A 23745-nucleotide genomic window follows, 5' to 3' on the forward strand; every position below is an offset into this window, starting at 1 on the left:
TTTGAACACCTGCTCATCTTGGACTCTTAGCTGGTAACCATGATTTCTTCCCAGTCATCTTAAATCATGGCACATTAATTAATCTTAACTTTGCAGCTCTTAAAGCTCTTCATAGGGTTATATATTGGCATGCAATATGAGGCTCAGTCATTCTCTTGTGGTACAAACCACATTTCCATTTAGAGCGTTCGTCCTTCATGGAGTTCTTGTGGGCCATTAAAGGGATTAAAATGGCTATCATATTCGGTTGTCAAGGTTGATGGGACTACTACTTTAACTACATTTAATCACTTAAAATTTTGTGGCAGTATCTGCAACTGCTCTACATGACATCCTGATTGTTATTAGTCCCCCAAATTGTGGCCTATTTTACTTCCCTTTTTGTAAGGTTTCATTAAGTGAATATTCCAAACTCCCTTCAATCCCAGTACAAGACATCTAGTATTTATAAATTATTAATTAACGCTGGGATAATGAAGACGCAAAATTCTCTCATCTCGTGGTTATCTTATCTAGGTTTAGGCCTATCTGAATTGCATACTAAGCTATTCCTTAACCTCCTCTGCCATCTGAAAAGCTTTCCTTATGTGTATGAAAAGATGGTACTATTTATACATAAGGGTTACTTGACCCCCTGCTACTTCTGTGAGTAGTACTAATAACTCACTCTAGTACAGAGTGTGAGAGATGTATCTACACCAAGAATCTTGAATCCCTGTCTCTTGCACTCAAAACAGTAAAACTGAAGAGGTTGTCAACTCACCCACCACTACTCATGCACATAATACTACTATTCATACACATAGTACACACCCAACACATAAACCACATATGCAGAGCTTCTCTCACAAAACTTACCAAAACACCAGAGGCCTCCAAAACAAAAGACTGCTACAACTAACACAGTTCCCACAGCACCCAAGACACATAGCAACACAAGTGTCTTTCCTACCAAGCCCTTAACATGTAATACTCAAAAAACAAATTTTCTTGTCACTGGAGACTCCACTGTGAGACACACAGATGTCCCACTCACTAGTTTAAATAAGGAGAAAGTCACTGTCAGCTGTCTGTCCGGTGCCAGAATTCATGAGATCATGCATGCACTCAGGTCTCTCAGCAACAAGAACCATTATGACTGTCATAGCTCATGTTGGAGTGAACAACCTGAGATGTACCTCACTAGATTATATGAAGAGAGACATGACTGAGTTCTCTAAGTATGTGTCCCAAGCAGGTATGTCCCTAGCTTTGAATATTACCCTCACCTAGAATGATACTACAGTATAAAAAAATGATCAATTTCAATAATTGACTTAGTTTTTGATGTCATTCATATGGGATTCAGTTTCTGTCAGCCTGGGATGACATGGTCAACAAACCTCACTGCTTTGTCAGAGATGGTTTGCACCTGGTACCACTAGACTTTCTGCTGGTGGCAAAGTCTCTTGCCTCCTTCATAGCAAAGTCTCAAAAACAAAATTGCCAACGTGAAAATGTCCAACCATAACAAAATAAGGGTTATGATGCTAAACACTAGGAGCTTAAACCAAAAACTGCACGCCCTGGAAGCACTTCTGTCACTGGAGGATGTAGATGTCTGTGCAGTCACAGAAATCTGGTTCAAGGCCTCAAGGCTACAATGCCTTCTACATCTTCAGACCACAAAACAAACATGTGAGAACCAAAGCAGGTGGTGTTTCTATCTATAGTGGAGATAAATCCACTTCCCGATTAGTTAGACTGGCTAATTTCATGGAGTTACTCCATGTTCAGATTACTGTGGGTAAGACCCCCATTCAAGTCATAGATCCCTCTACATGGATCATGATGTGCATGATATCTACTTGACCAAACTGGAGTCAATCCAAATACTGCCAAACCCTCTGGTCCACAGAATTTCAATTATCCTACCATCAAATGGGAAACGTACTCTAGCCCTAACTCACTAGCACAAACGTTCCTTAACTTTGTTAACTCAAATACCTTGGAACAGATTGTTCAAACCCTAACAAAGATGGTCCTCACTAACATGACAAACAGATGTACCACCACAACTGTCAGACCCTCATTAGTTAAATCTGACCACAAATCAATCAACTTCAAACTGGCACTATCACCAGAACTCACAAAGGGTGAAGTCAGACTTAAAAACTGCACCAAAGCAAACTATACCCTCTGAGGGGAAGGTACAAATGCATTCCAAGCCCCACACTCAGCTGGAAGTAGTAACTACACAAAGCTTACACTAAAGTCCTGTACAATCACGTGTATAAATGCATAGACAAAACCCAGAGCCCCAAGTAAAAAAAGCCTCCCTGGTGGACATCCAGCATCAATAAACAAGACAACAGCAATTTATTTATTTATTTTTATTTTATTTTACATTTGTTAACCGGGAAAATCCACTAGACACATGTCCATTTTCAATGGAGGCCTGGGGAGAAAAGCTCCTCACAAAAACAATAAAGTAAAACGATGATGTAGTTATACATAATAAAAGTATTAACAAACTAATACATGTGAGAATATACAATAGTTATGAACATTTGGAAGAATCCATCATTTGTAAGTATTTGCAAATATGCAATAATGGTACATACAGATATACAAGTTAGTTTGATAAGACAAGTAATGATATAATATGAGTCATACTTTTAATAAATACATGACCTATTATCTATCATAAATAGAGTAGGATAGTGAAGATGATGGCAGGACTATGCTGGACCAGTACAAGAGCAGAGGCAAGTAGCTGTAAAGTGAGTTCTTAGTGATTTTTGAAACAAGGATATTGATGGTATGGAGGTTATGTGAGGTGGTAAGGAGTTCCATAGTTTAGAGACAAAATTAGAAAAGATAGATTCATCTGCTGTGTTGTTGGGTTTAGTAACTTCAAGAAGGAATTTATTGTTAGAGAGGAGGGTTCTTTCATTAGAGTAAGATTGAAGTAGGTTTTGTAGTGAGGGGGTTTTCTGAGGATGATGCAGAATTTTATAAGCTAGCATAAGTTGATTGTGCTGCAAAAGAGTAGGAAATTCTATCCAATTAAGTTGCTTTAAAGTTGTGCAATGGTGTGTTTTGTATGGGAGTCCAATGCAAACCTGGCAATTTTATTGTAGCAGGATTTTAATTTTGTTAAATTAGTCTTTTTGAGATTAGTAAGGATAGGGGATGTGTACTGTAGGGTGAAGTTGTAATGGGTATGTGATATTGTGGTTTGTGAGTGTTTAGTAAGAAACTATCTATTTCTATAGACGATACCCAGTTTTTATGTAATTTCTTAATAGTGTGGGCTGTGTGGATGTCTAATCTCAAATTATTGTCATCCTCAACACCAAGAAGTTGTGTGTGTGTGTGCTATGGGGGAAATGATAGTTTTATTACTGGACATAATATTAAAGGAGGGGTCTAAGGAGGTGGATCTAGTAGGTTTAAGGAGAAGTAGTTTTGTTTTTCTAGGATTCAAAATAAGTTGGATGTTGGATAGAAAGTTTCAACTGATATGAAGGAAAGTTGGGTAAGTGACTGGAGTTCATTTATAGAAGATGCTGCACAAATTAATGTGGAATCATCTGCATATTGTATGACAGATGAATGTGTAGTGGAATTATGGAGATTGTTTATTTAAAGAAAAAATAGTAAGGGGCCTAGAATGGAGCCTTGTGGTACCCCGAGTGTGACATGAAGCAGTGGTAAGAGTTCATGTTGTCACAGTACTGCTTGTTAGTGGCTAGCTAACCTTTGAACCAAGCTAAGAAAGATTCACTAAGACCTATGTCAGAAAGAGTTTTAATAAGAGTATTTTGTCTAACCATGTCAAAAGCATTTGACAGATCGAGAAAGGTGGATGATACAAATTTGCCACTGTTTCTGTAGTTGTTTACTATATTGGTGAAGGACATAAGAGCGGTGGTGGTACTGTGAAAGGGACAAAAGCCATGTTGCGTGGGCGATAGGAGATTGTGTGTGCTAGTAGTCCATAATTTGACTATGTATACATCTCTCCAGGATTTTGGCTATAGGGGATAAGATAGCTGTTGGACGGTAGTTTGTAAATTCTGTAGAATTCCCTCCTTTATGAAGAGGGATGATATGAGATATTTTCCATATTTTGGGGGACAAAGGCTTCAGCTATGTATCTGTTAATAAGAGTGGATATTGGGAGGGCAATGGCATCTGCTGCTATTTCTAGAAATTCTGCTGATAATTTGTCTGAAGCTAGAGTTGTGGGCTTGAGTTTTTTTAGATATTTTCTAATCTTGTCAGTGGGGACAGGTTGGAGGTAGAATGAGTTGTTGCTACTATGTGATTTATAGGTTTCTACTAGGGGGTTGTTAGAGATGTTTTGTTAATTAGATAGAGTAAGAATGGTGCTAGTAAAGAATTTGTTAAATTGTGAGGCTGTGGTAGGGGTGGGGGTACTATTTTTACCTGGCAAGAGAATTTTGTTTATGGCTGTCCAGAACTTTTGAGGGTTATTCTTATGCATTATTTGTTGATTATGGTAGTATTCTGTTTTGTCATGTTTTACTAGTTTCTTAGCTTTATTTCTGAGGTTGTGATAGGTTTGTTTATTGGCTCGGGATTTGACTTTTTGCCAGTGGTCCCAGCCTTTGTCCCTGGATTTGAGGAGGGATCTGGTTTCTTTACTTAACCAAGGTGCACTATTAGCTTTGATTCTGATGGTTCTGGGAGGGAGATGTAGGTTCTGGATGTTTAGAAAGGTAGAGTTAAAGTGTTTTCCAACCTTGTTTAAGTGAAGATATTTTAGTGGAGTCCAATTACATTTCTTAGGTCAGTGATAAAATCATTGAGGTTAAGATTTTTTTTTATTCCTGATTAGGTAGGTAGTTCCTTTATTGCAATGGGAACGCTTTCTAAGGAGAAAGATTATTAGATGGTCACTTAGTCCATCAGGTGGGCAAGCTGCGTTAGAGGGGTGGAGTAGTCTGTTAGTTAGCATCCAGTCAAGGATTGATTCTCTGGTGGTGGCCTTGTTAATTCTGGTTGGGATTTAGATGGTTTGAGTAAAACCATGAAGGCTGATATGGTTGGTGGGGGCATGAGAGTTCCATGTGAGCCACTCTATGTTCAAATCTCCCAGGATAATGTTTTCCTGTAGGAGTGATGTGGAAGATCAATGGAGTAGGTTTACAAGGGTAGCAATATTGTTTCCAGGTGGTATATAGCATCCAACTATGTTTATTAGCTTGTTAGAGTTGAGTTTTAATTGTGCAAGAATTATTTCTCCTTTGTCTAGGTTAGGGAGTTTTATATTTAAAGTCTCAACTGTGAGATGATTTTTATAAAGTAAAGCAATGCCTCCTCCTTTTTTATCTGCCCTGTCCTTTCTTAGAATATTGTATCCCGGTGGTATAATTTCATTATCGGTGATGTGTGGTTTAAGCCATGTTTCTGTTATAGCAACTAAGTCTGGAGTGTATAGAGATAGATAGGCATGCAGGTCATGAATCTTATTGGTGATGCTTTTAATGTTAATGTAAAATAAGAGTAGGTCAGATGCTTTTCTAAGGAGATGAAGTAAGTTGATGGGGTATTTGGGAATGTGGATGGTGGGAGTGTTTAAATGGGTTGGTGGTCTGGGATTTGGATGTATGTTTCCACAGCAAGATAGCTTGGAGGCTACATAGAAAACAATTTTCAAGAATTTTGTGATGTTCCTGTGATATTGTTGGGAGGGTGAGGGGAAGTGTTGATGAGGTAGTAGTACGTAAGGGGCAAAGTCAGTGGTACAAGAATTGAATATAGTGGAAGAGATACTAAAGTGGTGTAGTGTGGTGTTGGTAGGAATGGGAGCTTTATTATTGTAAGGAGGAGGTTCTTGTAGTTGTATGTGGTAAGATGTAAGGCGTGACAGAGATGATAATATGAGTAATGAGGCTATGTGTTGTAGAAGTATGTTGTAAGAAGTTAGTGTGGGATTGTATAAGTCTTGTATGGTTATGTGAGTGAGAAGTAGGCAGGTATGAATATAGTGATAGAGAGAAAGGAATAGGATGGTATAGGGGTGGGGTTGAGGTGGTCTATAAGTGGAAGTTAATGATAAAGTAATTAGATTGGTGGGTATGGGAGGTTCCAAGTGGATCAGTGTTGGTAGGGTGTGGTAGTGATTGGTGGAGGAATAAGGTGGGTGTGGCTAGGATGAGATAAAAGTAGGGATTGTGGGGGTAGGTGGGAAATGGGGGTAAGGTAGGGGAGTAGAGTGAGCCCAAGCATTGTTGTCTAAGAAAACTAAGTTGAGGCCACAACAATGGAAAAGCAGTCTCCTCAGCTTCAACAGGCAAATAAGACAACATGTCAAATTCTCTAAGGGTAACTTTGAGAAAAATTTAGCAATCACAGCCAAGGATAATCATAAGGCCTTTTACAGCTACATATCTACCTTAAAAGGTAGGACTCAAGCATGTGCCAAATTAGTGACTAACGGTATCACACACACTGGTCCCACTGAGAGAGCAAACCTGCTAGCGGACAGATTTGGTGAAAATTTTACTCCCTTATCCCCTCCAAACTTATCACAAACCTTGCTCCCAACCCTCACACCCCACCCTACATATCTGAAGAGCAGGTCATTAAAGCCTTGTCTAAGGCAAAAATGACAACCTCTATGGGACCAGACAGCATCACAGGCTGTCTACTAAACAAACTAAAACATGAACTAGCATCAATATTAAGTAACCTGTTCAATCACTGCCTAACCACTGATTTTGTTTCTGCAAAATGGAAAACAGCAACATTTATTCCCCTCCGCAAATGTGGCTTATTAATAGACCCAGAGAATTATAGACCCATAAGTCTGACCAGTCTCATCTGTAAAGCCCTGAAATGTATAATCATGGACCTCATAAATAAAGGCATAGGCGACCTCCAAACCCTGGATCTGACCCAATTCAGCTTTGTCAAGGGCAAATCCTGCCTGTTAAACCTGACAGATTTCTTCAAAAATGTGACCAGGGCCATTAACGAGGGCAAATCTGAGCACACAGCATACCTTGACTTGACAAAGACCTTTAACACAATTGCACACTCAGGCATTACTGACAAGCTTAGCAAACTGAATGTAAACCTCTTTGTTGTAAGATATTGCCAGCTGGCTCAAAAACCTGTCACACACTATCAAAATGGGTGACTCTACATCCACCAGCAGACCTGTCACCAGTGCGGTGCCAAAGAAGTCAGTGCTGAGCCCCTACTGTTTGCTATATACTTTCTCAGAAGTTCAGGCCAAAACTAAGGGGCTATGGCTAACCAGATTTGTAGATGATTGAAAACTGGGTGCAATTATTGAAATCCCTAATGATGTCAGTATACTTCAGGAGGGTCTTACGCAGATGAATGACTGGTGTCTTAGTCATGGTCTCAAACTGAATACAAAGAAATGCACCATCATTCCCTTCATTAAAAACAATGTCCCTTCACACTATCAAATTGACAGCAGTACCCTATGTATCTATGAAGTAGTAAGACAGCTGGGATCACAACCACCATGTGTCAACTGAAGTAAGTAAGGCTTTCTATGTAGCACACTTGATTTGCAAAGGCATCACCTCTAGAGCAAAGGAGGTTATAACCCCTTTATACTCGTCACTAATCAAGCCCATAATTGAGTATAATGCCCCTTTCTGCATGTACTGTACAAACCACCTGAAGCAATTGGAGACACCTCAGAGGTTTCTAACTAAGAAGATTGGGGGACTCCAGCACATACCTTATACAGACCGATTAATGTTCCTGTCACTATACACAATATCATATAGAATTCTTAGGGGAGACTTATGCCTGGTTTACAGAGCAATCTCCGACCCAAACCTAATGAATTTTCTGCACATCCATAAATCAAATGGGACTAGAGCTACCCATTTCAGGAACCAAAATATGGCCTGTGACTTGAATAGGACATGCTGGAGGGGCAGATTTATCTCCCAGCAACTGTTGTGTCTTTGGAATAAGCAGCCAATTCATGTGAAACAGAGCACCACTATGACATGTTCAAAAGAAACCTGGATGAGTGGATGGGACACTGTAAATTTTTACCGGGGATAGCACCCACAACCCTCCTAGACATGGGCAGTCATTAATAGATACAATCCTAGGTATTGACTAGAGTATCTATGGTATTACATTCAGATGAAACAGCTAGGCTTGAAATAACCTCCTGGTCAATAGCCTAGTAACCTCCTATAATCCTATGATCCTATGATCCTGTGAAGGGTTGCATAAAGTATAACTTGCCAGGCTTGTGATCCTCCCAACCCTAACTTAGATTTTAAGTTTTGGGACTGCCCACCTGTTTGTGCACTAGGGGGCTTCAAAGCCTATTGGTTAAGCATTTTATGGGTTGACCCCTACCCTGCTTAAAATCCCTTCTGTTTTATGCTTGTTATTTCCTACTGTATTTGTTTATTAATGGTCTGTTCTTCAGGTTAATAAAGCATTTGCAATAATGAAAAAATAGCATTCCTTTAACCTCTTCAGTTACTGTTGTATTATCTAAAACATGCACACAATGACCATTAACAATATGTACTGTTTTATACACTTTACATCCATCATTACTTTTACCATGATTAATCATTATTTGTCTTACTTCTGTTACATTTTTATTGATCCTTTTCTAATTCAATAAAAAAGTCTCAAAATGTATGTATCATTTTCTTTAAAGAAAAGTTAAAGTAAAAAATGACTATGGTTTTCCCCTGTTCAAATTCCTTTTAACATATCCATACTTTTCTGTGAAAGTCATTACTTGTTTTTGCTCCTTAAACACTACATCTACAAATTGTTCATTTTTGATATGGATAATAGTCCATACATCCTTCAGTGCAGAATTCACAGTTTAATTCATTATACCAACACACAATATCTGTCAAATAAGCATTGCACCTTATCTACTGTAATTATAAAATGTCTTACTACTCCAACAGTTACTACTTCTGACTCTTCTTACAGCATGCTGGCTGTATTATGAATATCCTCATCTTGTTTAACAGGTGAAGTATATCAAACAGGTTACATGAGTTCTCTGTTTTCTCTATCACTATGTTCTTGTGTACTTCAGATTTCCTCAGTTCTCCTTCCTGATTCATACTGAGCATGTGACTCAGATTATCATTGTTATCATCACATTGTTCAGGAATATCTGAGGTAGTGCTCACTCTGCTATCTTAAACCTTGATGATACAGTTTGGGACTCCCTCACTAGGTCTAACACCAGAATGTACACTGCCAGCAAACCATCATACAGACTGCCAAAACAAACCATCTCTTTTCCACAACATGCATGGGTTCCGCATCTCCCTCAGATTGCACTATATACTCCATGTCATGCATTAACTCTCTTTATGTCACTGTTCTAACCTGTCATGTTCCACTCTGTCTGCTACAAACAGAAACTGAAAAGAGGAGAAAAAAGGAGAGGAATTTCCCCTCAATGTTCAGACCAACTTCATCTTAGTCAGTATAAATGCTATGTCAGATCTCTCCTGTAAATAGGTCATTATGAGAACGAACTTGGCCAACACAGGCTCCAACACTGGATTGTGAAATATACAACCTAGTAGCTTTTTTTTGAAAACATATCAAGATTATTTTTTAAGAAAGTTAATGACAGAGTTATGGTTGTAAGAGAAAGCTTATTTCATAACCTTTGAAGGTATTGTGTAATATATCTGTCACTTTTTCTTATTGTTATTTATTTTATTTATTTATTTTATTTTATTTTACATTTGTTGACCGGGATAGTCCGACTGGATATATATCCATTTTCAGCAGAGGCCCAGGGAGAAAAGCTTTAGATAACACAGACAGAACATAACAGATATGAGTTAAACATATTTACAAAGCCCTCTAGTAGGTACTCACAATATACACAGTGTATAATAGTATACCAAACAGGTTGCAGCAAGCTATTATGAGCAAGAGATGTGTACAATATTAATTTAAATAAGGCATTAAATAAGTAGTGATTAACCAGGTTTAGTACAGGGACAAAGTCAGTACTCTTTAAAATACTATTTGAGGCCTTTTTTTGAAGAGACTTAAAGAAGGTTCGAGGTTAAGGTTAGATGGAAGTGAATTCCAAGTTTTACCAACAATGGTGGCAAACAGGGAGTCACCGGCTGAGTTAATGGCTTTGTGGGTTTGAACCAACAGTTTATTGGATAATCATAGTTGCCTGGAATTAGTGTATGGTTTTATGATATTTTTGAGTACCAGAGTATTTTCAGGGTGGTACAGAATTTTGTGTACTACTATATAAGCTGATTGAACAGAAGTAGGCTAGGCAGTTCTAACCACCTGAGAAGACTGATGTTTTGACAGTGGTGTGCCCTACATGTCAAGCCTATGGCAGATCTAGCAATATGGTTGTAACAGTGAGAGAGCTCACTAAGTTCAGTTTTGCTCAAATTGGAGAGTATGGGGGAGGCCTATAGAACGGTAGAGAGTAGGTGTGAGCGGGCGATTGCAGTCCTAGCTAATGAAGTTAGAAAAGGTTTGCTTCTAAATAATGAGCCAAGCTTCTTATTAATGGTTTTTATAGCTTTATTGATATGCAGATCAAATTTGAGATTATTGTCCACTATTACTCCTAAAAGCTTAATATGGTCATCTGGAGAGAAATAGAGGTACCGCTGTTGGATGCTATGGAGAAGGAAAATGGGGTAAATCTACTGGTGGGAGTAAAGAGGAGCAGTTTAGTTTTGTTTCTCAGATTGAGGGGATAGTTCCATCAGTTACTGTTCTATTGATTAAGATAGAGATGGGGAATGCTATGGTGTCAGCAACTTTTTGTAGGTACTCTGCGGGAAGGAGGTCAGCAGAAAGGGTGGTTGGTTTTAGTTTTTCGAAAAGGGATCAGATAAAAGTATTAGAAACAGGTTGGAAGTTAAAGGGGGATGAGAAGTGGGTGTGTTAGTGGTAGAGTTAGAGTGGGTGGGAGTAAGTTGGTTAGCTAAGGGCTGAATCGTTTCAGTGAAAAACTTATTAAAGGCAGTGGCAACAGTTTCTGGGGATTTATGAGTGTAGTTTGATGGGGTTAGGGTAATAGATTGTCCTGGATGAAGAAGTCTGTTAATACCTGCCAAAACATTTGAGGATTGTTTTGGTGTTTAAATTGAGATTGTGATAGTAGTTTTTTTTTTGTCTAGCAAAATCATTTTTTTTGTATAATTTCTAAGTTGATGATATCTCACTTGGTCGAGGGGGGCTTTAGTTGTTCACCATTTGGTCCAGGCTATAGTTTGATTTTTATCTTAGTTTCCATTGTGAGCTATGGAACAGTATTAGATTTAGTCTTTATAGCATGTGCAGGAGGAATTTAGCATGTAAAATCTAGTAGAATCCTCTGAACCACCACAGCAGCAGGAAGATAAAACGTAAAAAACTTTTATTAAAAAGTTAGCGCTTTCATGCTACTAAGAGCACTTCTTCAGACCATAATAAATCACAATAAAACAATCCATATATATATTGTGACATTTTCCGGAGCAGCCTATAACAAAACAGTTTCAACTGACTCATTTAAACAGCTTCTGCCCTTTCAAAATAGGTTTTAAAGGGACATAACCACTTAACCCATTAAACTCTCACTCAGCTTTCTCACTGTTTTGCCTACATAAAAACTACAGCATGACTGTGAACTCTTCAACACAACGACAACCACAATATCGCAGAAGGAAGCAGTCTTTACAGTTTTTGGGAACCAAGAGGCAACAGAATCAAACTTTAAAGAGAATGTGGGCATCCGCCTCAGAACAATTAGTACATAATCTTTCTTTGAGGACATTTACTGATACTGAAATGTGTTTATTATATACAGGTATGTCATTTATTCCTGCTGCCAGTCATGCTGTAGTTTTTATGTAGGTAAAATGGTGAGAAAGCTGAGAGAGAAAATTAGGGAACATTTGCAGACAATTAGAAACAAAGATTTGAGGAATGCTTTAGCACACCGTGTATATAATGAAGGGGATCTACATGTTTTTTTTTAAGTTTAGGATATTGGACCAAGTGAAGCAAAATGCTAGGTTGGGGGACCTCAACAATGTTTTAGAACAGAGAGAAACACAGTGGACAGTGAGACTACAGGGTGATACATATCCAGGGTTAAATGGATATGTCCCTTTAAAACCTATTTTGAAAGGGTGGAAGCTGTTTAAATGAGTAAATTGAAATTTATAGGCTGCTCTGAAAAATGTCACAATATATATATATATATATACATATATATATATATATATATATATATATATATATATATATGTTGTTTTATTGTGATTTATTATGGTCTGAAGAAGTGCTGTTAGTAGCATGCGCTAACGTTTTAATAAAAGTTTTTTACTTTCTATCTTCCTGCTGCCGTGGTAGTTCTGTGGATTTTACTAGATTTTGTTGCTATATTTGGTTGTTTCTACGATACCTCTTCCACAGTGGAATACTTCTTTTGTGGAACTTAGCATGTGTTTAGTCAGTCTGCTGCTTGCTCCTTAAGCAGTGCACTCCATGCAAAGACTTTCAGACAGAAGCAGATTAGGCATTAATTTATAGACCAGGCATTTGTTGCCTCTTAGTAACCTCTCTCTAAGTAACAGAATATAATGAGAGTTCCTGAAGCCTTTCTGAATAGGCCATGTTTTCCATTCCTATAATCTTTCTAGTTAGGTATCACTCTACCTTTTCAAGTTATTTCATCTGTCTTGTTTGAAGGCAGCAAATGTTGTTGTTTGTCTTTCGGGTTTTTCCGGTTAGGGTTTGCCACAGCTGAACTCCGGTCCACTAATGATTGGCAGTGGATTTTTTACAGTGCCGAGTTGCCAGCCCAACACCCAACCCTCAAAGAAGGCACATCCATTCACGCATGCACCTACCTGCATGTCTTTAAACATCACTCAACCGTGGGGAGGACATGCAGACTCCACACAGAAGGTGCTCCAGCGAGAATCGAATGGGAGAACCTCTTGCTGTGAGGCAACAACACTAACCACTACACCACCACGGCCTTCGTTTGAGGGCTACAAATAAATACATAAATAGATTTCCTTAGCAACTTTGATTGTCTCTGTTACTATGTGGTAAAATAACTTTGTTGCATAAAAATCACCTATGTCCATGGAATCAGTGCATAAACCTCACCTTAGTCACTTGAAAAACATACCCTTACTTTATATTTGAGGGTTTTAAGTAGGTGTCTCCATGTAGCTGATATAATTATTTGAGATGTACCATCTAAGTGTATACAATCTATATCTATTTTCCCACACAGTTCTTTTAAGGTGAGAGAAGGGATCAGTCATCAATCATCAGAAACAATGCTTTGTCTATTGCAACATTTCATACATTGTTTCTGATGATTGTTTGATGACTGATAACCTCTTAAAACAAAATGCAGGATGTCAAAATACATAGCAAGATATATGACACTGACAGTCAAAGAAAGTAGTACAGTTGTACTTAAGTGATATACTAAAACTGAAGATGGAAGGAAATAAAATAGAAAAGGGAAAAGGGCAACAATATCTTAGAATACAAGTGACTGTTTGACACAGTACCTGCGATTATGTAGTGCAGTTTTTTTTTTTGCCCATTTATCTATATACTCTCCTCCTGCGGTGGTGCAGCAGTAGCATTGTTACCTCACAGCAAGAGGTTCTCCCGTGTGATTCTCGGCTGGAGTGCGGGCAGTGCCTTCTGTGTGGAGTCTGCATGTCCTCCCCGCAGATGGGTGGGTGTTCGAAAGACATGCGTAAATTGGCATGCCTTCGTTGAAGGTTGAACATTGAGCTGGCACCTCGGCGTTCATCAAAATCTACTGCCAATCATTAGCGGACCAGAGTTCCGCTGTGGCGACCCCTAACTGGGAAAAGCCGAAAGTCAACAACAACATCTATATACTCTCCTCCAATCAGTACGCTGCTTCTTTCAACCACTGACAAATTTATATACACTCATCAGTAAGAACATTGTTTCCTTCTACAGTGATTCCCATGAACCCTTATCCACATCATGACTTTTCAGTCCTAAACTGTACCTTTCATTAGGATGTTTTACTGAAGAAGTCTAGTCTCTGAACTATATGTATTTTAATTGCGGTAACCATAACTAACCCTAGCTATTGTTTTGTGAAATGTGCCTTTCAGAATGAAACCACAAATGATTTTCTGGTTATGCTTGCTTATGTATCCAGGTTTTTCGACTCATTGCAATGGAGGACCTATGTAACACCTACATCCTACCTGGAACTTATCAAAACTTTCAAGAATCTCTTAGAAAAGAAAAGGCTTGAATTGCTCACTAACAAAAATCGATACATTGTTGGCCTTGAAAAACTGGACTTTGCTGCATCACAGGTAAGACATTTCACCAACTGATCTAGTTTTTATAGTATGAAAAGTGCAAAATGTCAAAGCAGCATAAAAGAATCTAGTCAAAAGGATGTATTATTTATTTATTTATGTTGTTTTAATTGTTTGCTTTATTTATTTAATTTAATAACTTGGTAGGTGGGTAGTCTAATATTCTTCTTTTTTCTTTTTACTTGCAATGCAAGTGTTAAAAGAGTTTCTAAAAAAAAAATATATATATATATATATATATATATATATATATATATATATATATAAAACTATCAGCAATCCTAAATTGAAGTTTAGACATATAATGCTTACTTATGTGGTAGCTATTCAAAATTAAGTGCAGAAAGTTCACTAAAACTTTAAGCAGATCTAAATTGATGTTTGCACATTTACTAATTATTCACATAGTATTTATTTACAGTCAATCATTCTAGAGAACGTTTAGCTGAATATGTTGCTTGTAGTCAGCTGTATAAAAGCTCTTTATTTAAATTTGTAAATGTTTGTAATTCATTTCTCAGTTTTAATTGTAAATGTGATTCTCTCAAGTAAGGTATTTAAAGAATATGAAACACATATATACTAGTATGGAGTGGCAGTACCTGTTTTCCTTTTTCTGATATATTTGTCAGATAGCTATCATGCAGCAAGAAATGACAGAGCTGAAACCACTGCTGATTGAACGGAGCTCTGAAACAGAGGAACTTGTAAACATCATCGGAGAAGAGACACTGGAAGTAGAGGTTGTGAAAATGGTTGTAGAGGCCGATAAGGTGTCAGCAGATGAAGCAGCAGAGGAAGCTAAAGCTATTAAGGTATGCATCCCTTTGAGTGATTATGCATAATGGCATACAGGTAGAGTTCCTATGGATTAATGTTGACAAAACCATGCTGTGCAGAATGTACTAACACACCAGAGTGCTGCAACACACCACTGACGTTTTCAAAATACTTGCCTTTATCTACTGTGTGCAATATTTTATTTCTAGTTTTGTCAATCTTTTAGCCATGAGAAAAGAAAGAAAGTTGAGAAGGAATATTACCAAGTCTTACCATGTAAAAAATAAAAAGGATAAAAAATATTCATCAATAAACTGGCTGAGCTACATTGTCAATGGTCGGCATGCCCAGCACTTTCACTTGACATTATAAATGTTCACTCTCTTTCACAGATAGGTAACCATCCTGGCTCTAGTCCTCACAAATATGGCCACTTCTTTTACATCTCCATATACATCATTATGTGTTGTTAAAGCAGACCATAATTTATTGACCTTTTCCTTTAAAACAGGTGGTACTTCTGAAATGGTTCTATGTTTAGGGACTTCTCAAAAGGTAAACCTTCATCAGTTACTTGACAACTTAAATAAATTCTGCTGTAATCCTCCTCTGAAGGATCCCATTGCTAAAGCTGCTATCTATGCCTCTGACTTCTAGTCCCACATAAATAGTTGTATTGATAAGGCAGTCCCTATCTGGGACAAATATTGTGAGAAAGTTAAAAACAAATCCCTGTGGTGAAATAACCATATAAATAAATTATATAAAGAGAAAGCAATTGCTTAATGCTTATAAGAGGTCTTGTTCTACCTACCTTAAGAACACACTTAAGTAAACTAACAAAGAGCTTAATGGGACCATTAGGAAACTCAAAGCTGAGTATGAACTTAAAATAGCCACTAAAAACCAAAATAACTGCAAATCCCTCTTTAGTCAGGAAGTTAAGAAATAATACCCAACAGTGTTCAGAGCTAGTCCTCAATAATACTACTATCTCTGACCCAAAGGAAATAGTTAATGTCCTACTTAACAAATTTACTGTAGATTTTACTCCATCCACAGTTATAGCTATTTCACAAGTTCCACAATCCTTGCCATTCATTTTAATTAATATGGAACAAGTTCTCTCAGCCCTTTCAAAAGCTAAGAATACTTCATCCATTGGCCATATGCCAGGTTGCCTGATTATCAGTGCCAAATATGGCTTTTCTGAACCCTTACTTAAACTTTTTAATTTAAACTCCTCCACTGCTTAGATTCCTGAAGCCTAGAAAACAACTATTGTACTGAAATTGTACAAGGTTAATGCAACCTTGGATCCTAGTAACTATAAATCCATTAGTCTCACTAGCTTCATGTGTAAAGCTACAGAGTGCATTATCTCAGACTTCATTAGGCTGGACTTTGAAAATCTCTTAATCTTGGATCCTCATCAACTTGGCTTTATCAAATGAAGGTCCTGCCTCTATAACCTTATTCATTTCTTTGAAAAGGTAACAACTGAGGCAGTGGATAGTGGTATTCCAGTACATACAGTATATCAAGACCTGTTCAAGGCCTTTATAACACTTTTTCCCATGCAAGCATTATTGATAGACTTGTAAATCTGAATATAAATCTTTATATTGTGCGATGGATAGATAACTGGTTGTCTGACAGAACCCAAGTGGTCAGAGTAGCAGGTGCTACTACTGAAAGCAAAACAGTTACCAGTGGTGTACCACAGGGTGCAGTTAAGGGCCTTTTCCTATTTGGTATATATATTTCTTCTACCTTCAGGTCCTCTCTTTTGGCCTATGGTTAACTAAGTTTGTAGATGACTGTACACTGGATGTTGGTATTTGATCTTCACCTGACTCACAATTGCTCCAACACAGAGAAGACCATGTTAACAATTGCCACAAGGACAATGGTCTCAAATTAAATGTAAATAAATGTAACATAGATCATTTTGGTAAATAAAACAGTATCACTTAGTATATAGGAGATGCACCCCTCCAGTCAGGCACTTTTGTAATAGATCTGGATACTCCTGTTGATAATACCTTATCATTTGACCATCATGTCTCCACAGTAGTTAGGAAAGCCCTTTATCTGCTCATATAATTTCCAAAGGCATCTCTACTAGATCCATAGAAGTTTTAATTCTCCTTGACTCATACCTTATCAATTCCATTGCTGAAGGTAATGCACCTTTTGGCATGTATTTTTCAAAACATATCACACAACTTGAGAGACCTCAAAGATTCATAACTAAAAAGGTCAGTGGTTTCAAAAATCATTTCCATTTGTGAGACTGACAACCCTTTCTCTGTACTCAGTCTCTTACAGCCTCCTCCACAGAGATCTATATCTAGCCTTTTGTACCATGAAAGATCCAACCCTATTTGATCTCCTGTTCCTTCATAGAACTAATACTACATCAAATGCTCAGTTAAAGGAATGTTAGCAAGATAAAGTCATTCACTTCTGGAGAAAACTTCCACATGTTAAGCAGATTAGCATTTGCCACCTCTGAGGTAAACCTAGATAATTGGATGGGCAGCCTCAAATTCTCTCCCAGTCTATTTTGTCTTGCCCTCCTTGAGGCAAGATGGAAATTTTGAATAAGGTTTGAAATAGTCTGCTGACAAATTGTCTAGTGCTTACCTATGAACCTATGAAATAACTGTGATTTAACCTCTCATTTTCTGCTTCTTACAGTCTTCTTTAAAATTGAAATTAAAAATTCTGAAAATATAGAGTAACTCAATCCATTGTCCCTAGATTTAATTTTATTTGGATTTTTCTGAATAGCCAACAAAAATTCTGCATGTTGAACTAGAACTTGCAATCTGGTGAAACAGTCCTAATATCCAGCATTGTAAAAAAATGCACAAATGAACCTGGCAACTTATATTTAAAAGAACACTGAGGTAAAGCTTCAATGATTTACTTAGTAGAAGTAATCTTACTTATTTTAAACTGGTTTCTTGTTTCCATGTATTTATTACAGTAATAAACTGCAGTAGTGTGTTCCTCTGACAAGCCTTCTTTGGCGTTTCACCACCTGCAAACACAGAGACAGACTTCTTTAATGCTCTCGGTCTGTGGGTCCCCATCAATGTCTCATTCGTTAAGCCTGACTTTATAACCATGTAGCACTGTTGAAGTTGCACATCATGGCTGAGTAGTACAATATGGTATGATTTGACCAAGTGATGGACACTCTTTCCGTTCTTCTGACGTCTTCCATCCTATTGTCTGCTCTGCTTTCCTCCCCACACCACTGTGTTGTGTTTTCCTCATAGCACTGCACTGGTAATACTGACCTGGGATCATGTCTTTCCCACTACAAATGCGGATGAACATCTTTGAGCTGCTGCATAAAATGTACCCATTTTGGAGATGCTGCTATTGTCACAGAGTTATGGCAGACACTCTGTGGTCTCCAGTGCCATTCACAAAGTTACCATGACCAAACTACCAGTGTCCCAGCTGCAGTTTCACATTTGTGAATGTCTCTAGTTTGTAGAGTCATATAGAATACTGAGTAATACATTGTTCATTATGATTTGTTCTGACCAGAGATGCACACAGAAGGATGCCATAACTCTATGGCTGCAGATAGTACAGTCATTATTTCTTAAAATTTCCTCACAACCTCTAAGGTATGCATACAAGATAACTGTAAGTTGTCTAGGGGCACTGTGGTGTTACTATGATTTTTTTTTTTACTTTCCTTACAGTCAAACATCAGGGGGCTATCACTTGGAGTTAGGATAGGGAGCAATGCTGTTTCTGTGCATTCAACTGCAAAAGGTTGAAATATGATACTGTTCTCCATTATTTATTTATTTATTTTAATTCAAGACTAATCAAAGTGATACACAGAAGGTTGCTTTGTTTTGGGATGGGTGTAAGGAGGCATATTGTATAAATGTTTGATAGCTGCAACTTGGACATGTGATTGTGGTCATCTATGCTTTGACTTTCATCCCTGTCTAACCACAGGTGATACACAGATAGTGATTATCTTTTTTTTTTCACTGGAGTGGGAAAGGGAGGCAGACACTAATCCCAGATATATGTTTTGTATATATTCACAATCCCTTTTTTCAGTTTATTGTGAACCATAATTTTGTCAGACAGAAGTTACTTCTTCCTGGAAAAAAAAATAACAATGAATGCTTTCCAACTTGTGATTATTATTCAAGCTATCATTTGACAAAACGTTTGGAAAAAAAGCTCTTAAATGACCGTCAGAACACTTATAACCTCATAGCTTCTGCTCTCTTGGTCAGTAAGGATGTACTGAAAGGATGCAAAAAAGCTGAAGAATAATATAAAATATGAGAAAAGGTTGGAAAAAAGGAATTTAGATGATACAGAGCAGCCACGATAGGAGGAACTAGGAAGTCACCAATGGATATGTGTGTGGTGGCAGTGGGCAACAAGAACACATTCTAGAGCCCTTTTTCTAGGGCACCATTTCACCTATGGCTAGCCTGTCAATACATTTGGCAGATCACTAAAGTCCTGTTCTTAAAAAAACATGTCAAACTTTACAGAAACACTATTCATTGAAAGAAACATCACTCTCTTAATAAATAATTATACATTGTACTGGGATAGACATTATTAATTTAAAATGATCTTTTTATAACAGCACGAGTATTATGGAATTTATTTACACACGTTGTATACATACAAGGAGGTACTGAAAAGTTCTTAGCTTGACCTAGAAGGGAATGATGTGGAGCCATGAAACTTACAAGTTATTCAATATATTCACCCCGAAGTTCAACGGACTTGGCACATTGTGTCTGAAGGTTCTGTAACCCTGCCAAAAAAGTCTGAAGTCTAGTTCATAGGTTCATAGGTTCATAGGTTCATACTAGGCTATCTGCCCTTGAGCAATTATAAGCCTAGCCCGATTCTGTATGGCTTATGCCACCCCTTGATTTGAGTATACTGTGCCCTTTTTAAGGTTTAGTTTACTGTGCCTCTGTCTAATAGTGACACGGGAGTAATCCCTGGGACAAACCTACGATCCCCCATCCACTTATCGAGATTCTTCTTGAAGAGATTCAGGGAGGTGCTCTGCCTCACATGAACTGGAATTCTATTCCAGAGTGAAGGGAGCCTCTGGGTTATGAACCTGTCCCTCCAGCAAGTTCTATTTATTTCTGTGCTGAGGTTCAAGTCCCTCGAACATGTGGCTCTAAGGGATTTAGATTTACTGAGGTGGAGCATGTCCATTAATTCTGGATTTGACATAGCTTTGTATGTCAGGCATAGATCGCCTCGAAGTAGGCAGTATGCAACTGAGTAGAGCTGGAGTTTTTTTAACCGAGCAGCATATGGCATCTGTTTGAGACCCTTGATCCTCTTGGTGAGATACTTTTGGGGTCTTTCTAATTGCTGCAGGTGTCGGGTAAGGTACATCCCAAAAGGGGCATTGTATTCTATGATGGGCCTGATGAGGGATGAATAAAGGGGCACGATTACCTCTCTTGATCTAGATGTGAAACCCTTTGTGATGAGGTGGGCTATGTAGAAGGTCTTTCTAACCACTTTGGCAATGTGGTTTTCAAAGGAGAGATTGCTATCAACTTGGGTCCCCAGGTCCCTAATAACTTTCTCTGTACTTAATGGGTTTCTGCCTATGTGGTAATTTGTGGGCACATTGTTTTTGCCAAAGGGTATGACTATACATTTTTTGGCATTTAGCTTTAAACCATGGCGCTGGCACCAGTTATCTGTCTCTGTGAGACCTTTTTGAAGGATGTTTGTGTCAGCTGGAGAGTTGATTATGGCGCCCAGTTTGCAGTCGTCTGCGAACTTGGTGAGCCATAGTCCTCCCACGTTTGCTTGTACCTCGGAAAAGTATATACCGAACAAGAGTGGTCCCAGGACAGAACCCTGTGGGATGCCACTTGTGACCGGTTTCGAGTCTGACATGGCTCCAGCAACTCTCACTCTGTAGGTTCTGTCTTTGAGCCAGTTTGCAACCCATCTTGTGACATAGGAGTTTATATTTAAGCTGGATAGCTTATCTATGATGCCCGACTGGGGTATTGTGTCAAATGCCTTTGCAATGTCCAGATAGGCTGTGTGGGCTACCTTCCCTTCATCTATGGCTTTGGTGACTGTTTCAAAGAAGTCAACCAGGTTCAAAAGGCAGGATCTGCCCTTGACAAAGCCGAACTGGGTAGGATCTAGTGTCTGTAGGTCCCCAATGTCTTTGTTTATGAGCTCCATGATGATCCTCTCCATAGCCTTGCAGACTAAGCTAGTCACTGAAATGCTGCTCTGCAGGTGCAATCACCTGCAAATCACTTGAAAATTGCTGCCGTTTCAAGCTCTTTTTAAGGTTTGGAAACAGAAAATAGTCAGATGGAGTAAGATATGGTGAGTAGGGTAGATGGTCCATGCAGTCAAATCCCAGTTTTGTTAAAACATACATTGTTTTGCCAGCCTTGTGAACAAACACATTGTCTTACAAAAAGAGAACTCCTTTCTACAGCTTCTCTTTCCTTTTTTCTTTCAATGCCTTCTTTATTCAGCACCTCAAGTTACAGTAGCAGTCTTGGCCCCTTGGATGATAGTCAGTCATTAAAACACCTTCCTGATCAGAAAACACTGTGGCCATGACCTTACCTGCTGACTTTTGAGTCTTGAACTTCTTTGGCCTTGATGAACCTGAGTGCTGCCACTGTATGAACAGCTGTTTTTTCAAAGGATCATAGTGATGCAACCATGTTTCATCAACAGTAAATAGTCGTTCCAAAAAGTTGGTACCAGTTCAACAAAAATCAGCTTGGAAGTGTCCACTTGCCATCTTTTCTTGTCGGCATTCAAGCATTTGGGAACCAACGTGGCTGACAGCTTCTGCGTACCCAGCTGCTCACGGATTATAAACCCATCACATAACCTGGATATCTGTAGTTTCTCAGTAATTGTTTTAGCCAATATTTGCCGATCTGCCAAAATCAGGTCATGGACATGGTTAACAATTTCAGGAGTTGGCACCGTTTGACGCCTCCCAGACCTTGCTGCATCTTCAGTCTTGAAATCTCCATGCTGAAAGTTTACACACCACTTCTTCACAGTTGAGTAAGAAAGGCACTCATCACTCAGTGTTTGCATCACACATTCATGGATTTCCTTTGGAGTTTTCTTCTGCAGGAATAGGAACTTCATGATGGCTTGGAGTTCCACACCTGAAAATTCCACACTTTTCATTAACATGGTTCAATCAATGATCTGAAACAATGTCAAAACATAGCATTATGATTCTTGCAGACTGGCACTTTACAAGATGAAATAATCCTCTTTTCAGCTACAGAGGTAAAATAATGCTCAGAATTTAGAAAGTTGGTCGGGCTTAGAACTTTTCAGTACCCCCTCATATTTGGATCACTTGTACTCATTCAAATGGTTAAAACAACCTCACTATGTTACTATATGTATGTGTATGTGTGTATACATATAGCTATAGATACATATATATATATATATATATATATATATATATATATATATATATATATATATATATGTTTAGATACATGTATGTACATATGGATATATTGTGCTAATATGCTACATATGAGATTTATATATGTGCATGTGTGTGTGTGTGTATCTATATATATATATATATATATATATATATATATATATATATATATATATACACATACACACACACACACACATATATATATATATATATATATATATATATATATATATATATATATATATATATATATATATATATATATATATATGGGTGCCCTTCATTTATTCGAACTTTCAAATGTTCGAAAGTCATATGGCTGACACCATATGAGCGAACATTTGAAAGGCCGACAAATGATAGCGGAGACCCCGCTACAGTGTGGGACTGGGAAATTCCCCTTTCCTGCACTGTAGTTAGAATATTTAAGTAGCAGGTTGTGTGGGGGGTGCAGGGGGGCTTGCCCCCCTGCATAACACAGTTTTACTGTATTTACAGGTAGGTAAATGGTGCTATTTCAGGATGACGGTCTTTCGGAATGTCGATCATATGGTGTCAGCCATATGAACGTCAGCATTCTGAATGGTCAACATTCTGAAGTAGACCCATATATATTTATATATATATAGCTTTGGACATCATACGGGCAAGACTATATCAAAGTTTTGAAACTTTGAACATTTTGAATGGAAATCGATGGACAGCATGGAATGGGAAATTTATTGTTTTTCTTACTGTAGTGTCATCTTGGAGTTGGTATATTTAGTTAGCAGGGGGTGTGGGGGTGCAGCAGATCTTGCCCCCTGTAAAAACGTAAAAAAAATGTTTTTTATTACTTTTTTTTTTTTAGTTTACCTCAATATTTTTTCTCAGTGGGTAAACTAAGGAGGGGAATAATTAATGTGGTATACTGAGCAGTATATGCAGTTCCATGTAAGCGAGCCTACAGACTCCGACATAAAGTGACCGTGCACTTATACAACAGGCAGTCTTTACTCAGGCAACATGCTGATTGTGCTGGCAATAAAATGGCTTCACACTTATTCACATATCTCCATGCGTGACCTTGTTCAAAATATACAA

At 38.0% G+C, this 23745-nt stretch overlaps 1 protein-coding gene across 1 annotated transcript in view; it reads left to right on the forward strand.

The window, feature by feature from the left end:
- The window catches only part of LOC122815364 (dynein axonemal heavy chain 3-like), a 4921723-nt gene that overhangs the window by 3215840 nt on the left and 1682138 nt on the right, over nt 1–23745 (forward strand). The window contains exons 49-50 of the mRNA XM_044087818.1: nt 14207–14369; nt 15008–15190. Of these exons, the coding sequence (XP_043943753.1) occupies nt 14207–14369; nt 15008–15190 (346 nt within the window). The remainder of the gene's footprint in view (nt 1–14206; nt 14370–15007; nt 15191–23745) is intronic.

Source organism: Protopterus annectens, chromosome 11.part0, assembly GCF_019279795.1.
Source record: "Protopterus annectens isolate FY-2018-M chromosome 11.part0, PAN1.0, whole genome shotgun sequence".
In the NCBI taxonomy this organism is placed as follows: domain Eukaryota; kingdom Metazoa; phylum Chordata; order Ceratodontiformes; family Protopteridae; genus Protopterus; species Protopterus annectens.